Here is a 9,557-nt window from a genome sequence, read left to right as displayed (position 1 = left end):
TTGGTATACCATCCAAATCAGCAGGTACAAACTTATTTTCTAGGAGCATGCCTTTTTCCCAGTTTAGCCTAAACTGCTTCTAAAATTATAGAAATCAGAAAAGGGCTTGTATCAGAATAAGAGCATCCACACAGGCAGTTATAATGATATTCCTGCATGACTGCTTATCTACTTCTTAGATAGCACACATGTATTAACATGCTAGTGACTACTTATGTGTTTTTTTTGTCCTATTCTCTCTCTGATTTGCCTATTTGGAAATGCAAAAGGAAGACTAAAGCAGGCTTATATTTTTCTCAAAGTGTTCCCATAACTAAAAATTTCCTATTGCTTAAGATCAGGCATCTTGTGGCAATTGATAATAGCAGTTTGCCTGGCACTGAACACACTTATGCACTTAAGAAAATCCCACCCAATACCTTGTACAAATACCCCTGTTTTTACTGTTCTGAAGATGGAACAACTTGCAAATCAGACCTTCTCTTTTATGTACACATGGTAAGATTTGGAAAAACACATGGAGATAGGGCATAAAAGTTACTGTACGGTCAACAAGAATGAACTTACAGTATATTAGTTGTGCCATATTAAGCACCTGTGTGTACTCTCCTTCTGTGTCATATATGAGAGTGCCTACCTCCCAAGAAAAGCTGAGTAACAACATACTGGTGGTTACTGAAGCATAGCCGAGGTGCTGTAATTTTGCACCCAAGCTGACCTTATGGTAACTTGCTTGTATGGTTATATGTTAAGTGACTTAGATACCAAAGTCACTCTCTGGAAAAAAAAAGTGAGACTGGTCACCCAAGGTGTATGTTTTTGGTGGGGTTTTTTTGTTTTTTTAAGTAGAGTGTTTAAATTATAGAGCTACACAATGGATTCAGTTGATGGAAGCAAAACTGAGAGCTTTCCTTAGCCAAACTGACTCACAGATCTGCATCTTGCTTGCCACAGAGGACCAACTTTATTTAGATCAGAGCATAATACAGCTTCTATTCCTATTTAATCATTAGTCTGAATGACAATGTCAGACTCCTTGTACCGTATTTAATCATTAGTTTGGAAGCTAGACACTATGCACTGTATTTGAAACCTTCATTTAAGAATTGCAGTAAGCACCAACTTTTATCACAAAGATCAATAAACACCATCAAATAGCTACCTTCAATCTCTGTTGACCCGACCCAGATTTAAGCAAATGATTGCAGAGGTGGAAACCCAGAGTATGAAGTCTATTGGTTGTTTTGCATTGTATTGTAGATTTTTTGTCAGCCTTGGAACAGTGACCATTTGAAATAAGATATTTTGTAGAGTTTTAAAAAGGTAATCTGCAGAGCAACAAACCTGGTAGGTGATAGCGGAACTACTCCCTTAATAGAGTGGTTTTAAAGAACATTAGTTAGAGTGTTGCACGGAGCTTCTCATTTTAAAAAGAAATGACCACCCCCCCCAAGCACAGGCATGCATGCAGACTACCAAGCCACTAACTGGGCCCCCGTGTAGTTTGGAAACAATTTAAGTCAATTTACACCTACGTGATATCTTATTAGGCAAATCAAGAATTTCTTTTTAAAAAAAGGTAGGTTATACGTGATGCCCACTTTTAAAAAAAGATTTGATTGTGGTATCTTAAAAGCAAGACCTAGTAGCAATAAGTATTTTTCAGCTTCATTTGTGAAAGGGAAAGAATTGCAAACCTAATAAAATAAATGGCTTGAAATCTTATTTCTAAATGACCATAGTGAATTCATATTTGTGCAGACTGGCACCATCATGCTGCCAATCTACTAATTCAGTAGCAACTATTAGCTAGAAAAATACAAATTCAATGAAGTAATCGGTCTTGTATGGTTTATCCAGCACAATAGTAAGATGCATGCACCATGCTTCTGGATTTTTAAACTGGTATTAAGGGGCCATGATAATGGGAACTTGAGTGATTTGTATACATTTTTAAGACTTATACATTTCTACTCCAACCATGCAGTTCATCCAATAAAAGATATCACCCACAAGAATTCCTGGACCATCATGGCAATATCACTTCAATACTACTAGGATTTTTACAGCAACTTTTACTTATCAGAAAGAGGCATACACCTGAAAACTATTTTAAAAAAAGACGACAAATATATGGTACTAAAACTAGGATAACTTTTTCCCCCACCTCTCTCTGGCCTCAGGGGCCTATAACAGCCTTCCACCTCCTACTATCTTGCTCAGTCTCCTTTTACCTTGTTGCATTTTTGCCTATCCCTTCCAAAATCAGTTTATCACCTTTTCCCCTAGAAAACACTACTGGGGAATTTCACTTGATTTTTTTTTTTTTTTGTTTACTTGCTTACCAGAAACAGTTTCACATGGCAAAGTATGCCATCTTTGGTTTAATACTTAATTCACAGATGTAAATTTAAATATATGTTACGTAAACTTCTGTTAAAGAAAATTATGCAAGAACATTGTAAAAGAAAAACATTGTCAACATTACTTAAAATTTGTTGAAGTCACAGTTAACACATATGTTAACTGGAAGAACTAATAAGTCTTATGTATGCATAAAAATCAACTCCTTCAAAGGCTGCATCACCAGAGGAACTGGCCTTAACACGTACATACACTCCTACTTCTTCTGCTTCCCAAATTAAGTTGAGCAGCAAACTATAGCATGAAAAAGTATACGTAAATCTTTGTGCTAGATTCTTTTCCTATTAAAACTCAGATATTCTGTTAACAAGTTGAGGTACAAACATAAAGCAACATACCATTACAGTAAGAGATGCAATGTATGTTACAAGCATTTGATTTTGTTGGTGAGAGCTACACGTCCTCGCATGTAAAAGAAACGCACAGAGAAAATGACCTACCGAAATCCCTGCTCCTTGATTGCAAAGGCTGGTGTTTCCAAAGGGAAGATCTCGGACTGGACAAACAGTTCTCGTACTCGACGGTCTATGACTTTTCCATATTGAGCTCCTGCATCAAGAATTACAACAGCTCCTTCATAGTGATGCTGGCCATCCTTGAGATCTCCTCCAGCATTCTCCGACTGTGAACAATATTTACATATGTAGTTTATCATAATGGTTAGACTATTTGTATAGAATCAGAATCAAAGCAAGCCTTTTTAAATGACACTGACTGGAAAACTAATTATCAAAAGGGCTAAAATAGAGTCACTGGGAAGTTTCCTTAACAGAATTCTTTAATAAAGAGCTACTGACAGCAAAAACATTTTAATGAAAAACATGAGGATTTATGTACAGCAATAACATGCAATAGCCAGATTTAGCTAACCAATATACCACATGGAAAACCCTGTGTGCTATTTACATGGGTATAAAATTTACTATTGATTTATGTAGCACAGAACTATAGAATACCCCCTCCTGAGCTGCCACACCATCTGCTCACTCACTAGGCCAAGCCCAAGGGGAAAAGGATTACTTAAGGCCTCTCCTTCCACTGAAGAAGTGGTACATATGATCTAGCCCAATACTGCCACTTTAGCCTCTGGAACTATGACATCCCAGGAAACACAAAAATAGCTTTTTATAAGAAGTCTAACATGCAATATAGTGGTTTAAAAGTGAATTTATCCCTAGCAAAGTAGTACTGGACTTAACTGCACTACTCAAATAGTTCAAGGTCAGTGGTGAAACTTGTCTTTCTTTACCACACCACAATGTATTCTAGATTCTGACTAGGAATAATCTTCTGTAGAGGATGAAAAGGCTACTTTGGTCTCCATACTGATTCAGTCTTTGATTTATCTAAGATTGTCAAAATCCCACACTAGCCATTTTGAATGCAACATTCCAAGCAGTTTATCATCATTCTGGGGAGATGGGAGGGGAGCATTACAAAACTTTAAAATCACGAAGGAACAGATTTAGAAGAAAAGACTTCTGCAGCTTTTCTGAATACATTACTCAGTGCAAATATTGCCCCAAAATCTTGGTCAGAGATCAACCTTTCCTAACATTTCATATTTTACCCAAGTGGGAAGTCTTTTACTCTTGTGTAACACCAACAAACAGTTACATAAATAGTAGCTCTAAAGCAATTCAGGCAGAATATATATTTTCTAATGCTACACGTTTATTTTTGATAGAGTTTAACAGTAGTTCAGCAGCAGGAGAGGATGGTTGTCAGCAGCAAATAAACCGAACTACCCTCTAATTGTGGTCTGCAGAAACCTCAGACAAAAATATAGAAAGGACTCAACATAGAAGATTTTATGGAAGGTAAGAGAGACTGCCCCTCAGTTCTATGAAGAGTGCTACTACTCTGGATCCTCTCCTCCAGGTTGCACCAGCATGGACTTCCCAAGTAAAAATATATTTTATATTTTGCTTCACGAAGCAAGAGTCAAGAAGCAAAAGAAAGTGCTTTTCTCAGGTGCCTCTGAGATGAAGTAAATTTTACCTGTAGAATAAACCAAGCTGGAGAAGACAACCTTTTCTAGCTCTGGGCCAGAATGAACCAACCCAGGTCAGAAGGAAGGCAGGCACCAGGACCTGCTCAGTATCGGGGCTCATCTCTCCAGTGGCACAAGGACAGTGTGGGATGCCGAATGCCACTGAAGGCCCACCTCTGCAGGCTGGATCCAAGGGCTGTGAGCTGCTGACCCCTAAACTAAGCTCATGTTCATTAAGGGTGGAAGACGCACTGAATTAAAACATCTAGAACTGTAGTACTGTGCTGGTGGCTACCTAGTTCCTCCATTGGAGTGGTAATCAAAACTCTGAGGGTTTTAGCAAGGTGATTTCTAGGCTTGGTCCAAGATAAAACCACCACTTCTGCATAAAGCTACATTGCATATACTCACATATTTGCACACAAAACTCTGACTATTTATACAATTTAACACCATGAAGTTTTGTTATTTTTTTAAAGAAATACGTTACTATGTTTTTGAAAATATTTCCCCCACCATCCCACCTTGTGTTAGCTCATTAATTATCTATAAAGTTATGAAAGAATTACTTTTTTTTTTTTAAAAAGAGTGATCATATTAAACTATTACTGTAGTCTTTTAGAAGATTCAGAGCATCAATCCTTAGTCCCAAAATCATATAAAAGGCAAAATAAAAATTATGATGGCACTATATTTAATTCACCCTTTAACAACAAACTGCCAAATGCTGATTAAGGGTAAAGTATGCCAACTATGAGAATTATCTTCTCAATTCCTCAACATCACCAGCACTATTTAACTTATGTTTAGGAGAAACACTTCAGTGGAATATACACATAAAAAGAAGAACAATTGGATAGATCTCTCGCAAACCAAGCTGTACAGGTTTTGGAAGACCATGGCAAAGCCTCTGGATCAGAATATTTATTCAAAGAAGTACAAACCTGACATCTGTGTTATCAGTAGAATATTATTCCTTCTTCCATGGCTACTTACTAATCAGTGAAGTGTTCCTCATTTTAAAAATAGGAAACTGAGATGTAGAGATTTAAGTCAATTTTCAAATTCATGCCTGAACACAGCACTATAGTGTTTAACCTCAAGGTCATCCTTCCTACTTATGAGTTAGGAAGCCCATTTAATATCCAATGCCAGGCTAAGTAAAACATTATGCCTTTAGAAAGCCATATCAGAATGCACTGGTTTAGAATGAAAGCTAATCTGTATTTTCCAAGATCTATGGTTAAAATGCCAGTTTTGATTACATGTGCTTAGTACTTCTATTTAAACATATGCAAAAGAGTGGTTTTAGGCTTTTGACAGGTTATTCTTAATGAATGAAAACATTACTCTTCCAGCTTTTGGCAGGGAAGGCAAGAGGGTGGAAAGAAAAAGACACTCCTATCCCCAGCCCCCCATAATATTCATTATTCTTTTGTTACATTACAATTTCCCTAAAAGCATTGATAAGGATTTACCACTTCCCTCCACAGTTGATAACATTGATAGAACTCTTATATGGAAGGGACAAGTAATTCAGATAGTCAATCTATATGAATTTAGGAGCAGATACTCTTCGTGTTTATGAAACACATTCCACCTTAAAGACAGTCCAATATTTCAGTATTTAATGCTCATCTGCAAAGGTTTCTAAAGTTTCTTTCCTACATTGAAACTGACATTCACAATATGCAGGCATGTCATTGTTTACCTGAACTGTTTACAAGTCTTTACTTTTCTTGGTTTAAGACAGCACAGGGGTTTTCAACCTTTTTTAAATAAGCATACCCCTGGTGGGCAGACACGGCATGATGGGGAGGGGGGCTTGAGTCCGAACATAGAGCTGTGGCACAGGGTGGTGGATGGTGGCGGCACCTGCTGCCACATGCAAACTCCACTCCCCCCCACCCAAATCCAACCGGCTGGGCAGCTCCTGTGCGGCCGGCAGAGGGGTGCCGCTGCCTTCATCCCAGCCCTGCTCCTGGGAGGCAGCGGTGCAGGGTAGTGGGTGGAAGCGTTCCATGCCTGTCTGTCTGTGTGTACCCCCTAGGGTCTTCCCACGTATCCCTGATTGACAGCCCCTGAGATGACAGAATCAGAGACGTGTCATTAAAATAATAAAGATAGTGACACATACGGGCAAAACATCAGCATCTCAAATGGAATTAAGGTCTCATTGAACTAGGCATCCAACACACAAGACAGTCCCTATTCTGAAGAATACTTAAGTAGGACAAAATCCTCACCAGCCTGCTAGTGCTGAATTTGCATGATGGGAAGTTAAATAGGTCAGCACCCTGTTTTAACCCTGTTCTCTGGGATCTCCACCAGGAACCTTACGTTACCTTACATTCCCTTGCCTCAGTAAAAAAACAAACACAAAAACTGTTTCCATCTACAGCAGACAGTTTATCTGAGGGACCAGCAACCAAGTTAACTTAGCACAACTGCAAGTCTCCGTACAGCCAAGGTACATTTCTGTGTCCTCACTTATTCCACACTTCTCAGTGTGCATAGGGGTACAATCCATGATTTTTTGTGCTGAAACATTAAAAAATTATTTCCCAGGCAATCGTGTCAATGCTGGGAAAGTTTGCCTGTTCAATGAAGGATGCTTGAGGCCTAGTGCTTTGGTAATTTTGCTCAGGTTACTACGAAAGTCAGTACCCAAATTACTGCACAGTTCTAATGCAAACTCTTAGCCAAGTAAGTCAGCTTGTGCTTATATCACCTTTACACATGGTTTTGAGGTATTTCCTTGTCAATGGCATGGAGAATTGGACTAAAACTTAGTAAAAACCTGTGTTCGCTGTACTGCACAGCCTGTACAGCACAGGCATGTGCTGCTAGTAGCTGTAAAGTACAAACATAAAGGATACTAATCTTAACTGGTGCATTAATCACCAAATATGGCCCGATGACAGTAACAGGAACTAGTGAATACACACACATACACACACACACACAGTAAATCAAGCCTCCCTAACTTAAGGCTTTGCTTTGAATATAACTTTGAAAAAATGAAGATGTTTTTAAAAACAACAATACAGGGAAGCCTTTAACATGTCAGCTTAGCTCACATACTGGAACACCCTTCACAGGCCAGAAAAGAATGGGGGGGGGCATTATGAAAAAGCTCAGATAAAAATACAGTGGATTTTTTCAGCTTAGGATAACTAATTTAAAATCACAAGGATTCACATTAAAAACCACATCATACGTGAAAGATTTCCACCGTTGTCTGTGATTGGTGAACCAAATAAACCAATTACACTACCGCAAAATAATATCATCTCGTGACTTTGGTTTGCCTAGAGTTTCAGACAAATCTAAATTCTGAATCCTGAGACCTGAAGCTGAAAATGAAGACTAAACTTAACATACTGAAATTATGCCATCACCAGTTACAGTCCTATGAAGGACAGGATTTTGAATCCCACTTCCCAGACCCCCTTATCTGAGCTGCCTTACATTAACTCTTTGACAGCAATGGAAGTCTATCAACACATTTTTTGGCATTAGAGATCTGTTATTTATTTTTGTTTAATGGACATGGTCTTAATGGAGGGAGTCTTGCAAAACTTATATGTGGATTAAGTAGCAAATACAATTTCTGAGGAATTCTAACAAAACTTCTCAGTCTGGAATATCTAACATTAGGCAAGAAGCCCAAGAAGTTGTCCAATATCCCTTACACATCTACACAGGGGGTCTATTAAAAAGTAATCACCAAAAAGCCTATCGTTTCTTACATGTTTCCTGGACCATCACAGCTACAACACTACTCTAGCCTTACTATAATATTAGCCAGTCCAATTCACATTTAGGTACCTGACTTTCTGAGATACCAGGACCCACAGTTCCAGTTAATCAAAGGCTTACACAAACCAAAATAAGGAGCACTGGGTCTGCTTTTTCAGACTTGTGTTGGTTTTCTATGATGGGTTGTTTCCTCTGGTACTGGAATTAAGACAGCTATAAAAGTGTGTTCACTTGGATTTTAACAAAGTTTAACAAGAAGCACCTATCAGATGTTTAGAGCACCAGCAAAAGTTCTTTAAAAGATGCACAAATAAAACAAAGCATCAGTCATCACAAACAAAACCAAATAACCCAACATTAACATAACATAAATTAACCAACACCAAACTCATCTCCTAGAAATGCACATTGCCACAACTCAGAACGAACAAGGCACAAGAGGCTGATCTTGCATCACGCTCTAAAAAAGCTAAATCAACCCTGGCTGATACAAGTCTGGAGAAGGAGAAGCAAGCTCCGAGTCCTGCAGGCGTGAAGGAGAACCCCTTTGGTATGCTATGAAAAAAACAACATTGCATTAGAAAACCAGGTAACCACAGCCAACTGACACCCATGACTGTCCATCTCCATGACTGTCCCCCATCCACGCTTGTTGCTTGAGTTGAGGAGTTAAGGTCCACACTATGCTGAGCTGAACATAGTTTACTGCCAAAAATACAGCACTGAATCATTCCAAAAGGCATGCTGTTCACCAGGGCTCACACTCACACCCCAAGGAGGCTGCATCTTAATAATGCTGCAAATGAAAAGACCACACTGCAAAGCTGCCAGGCAGTGGGACACAGTGCAGGCATGTCTCATAGGGATCTGACTCCAGCTAGGAATTTCAAGCTCTAGGGGCTTCCTTAGTAAGGAAGGCACTATTTGTAGCATTTATTCTTGCAGAGCAGGACTTCCTGGGCTTTAAGCAAACTAGATTAGACAAGGAAAGAAAACGAGAAATAAACAGAAACCGAGCCAGCTCCGAAATGCTCAAAATGCCAGGGGAGAACTAGCACGTACTAAAGCCTCTGCCAGAAATAAGATGGCGAGAAGTACAAAATTAAGAGGCAGCAAAGAACCTCTGAACCGGGCCAGAGCCATCGGCCTCGGGGCCAACCCTGCCCCACGCGCCCTTGACGGCTGGCGAGGAGGGCGGGCCGGCAAGCGCAGCCTCTGGCCCAGGGGCTCCTGCTGGCCGCGAGAGCCGACCCGGGCCCTTGGGGGCGACCCCGGCCCAACACGAGCTGCTCCCTGCCCGGCCGGAGCCCCGCAGCCAACGCTCAACTTTCTGCTTTACTTCCTCGTCGGTGGCGCGCGGCCCGGAGCCCGGCGGGGC

At 39.8% G+C, this 9,557-nt stretch overlaps 1 protein-coding gene across 1 annotated transcript in view; it reads right to left on the bottom strand.

The window, feature by feature from the left end:
- The window catches only part of GMPS (guanine monophosphate synthase), a 94,902-nt gene that overhangs the window by 78,453 nt on the left and 6,892 nt on the right, over positions 1-9,557 (bottom strand). Inside the window, exon 4 of the mRNA XM_019503031.1 lies at positions 2,865-3,046. Within this exon, the coding sequence (XP_019358576.1) occupies positions 2,865-3,046 (182 nt within the window). The remainder of the gene's footprint in view (positions 1-2,864; positions 3,047-9,557) is intronic.

This window comes from Gavialis gangeticus, unplaced genomic scaffold (genome assembly GCF_001723915.1).
Source record: "Gavialis gangeticus isolate Ggan-Ray unplaced genomic scaffold, GavGan_comp1, whole genome shotgun sequence".
Lineage (NCBI taxonomy): Eukaryota > Metazoa > Chordata > Crocodylia > Gavialidae > Gavialis > Gavialis gangeticus.
The sequence above is the reverse complement of the archived record's forward strand: the minus strand, read 5'-3'. Positions and strand labels throughout refer to the sequence as shown.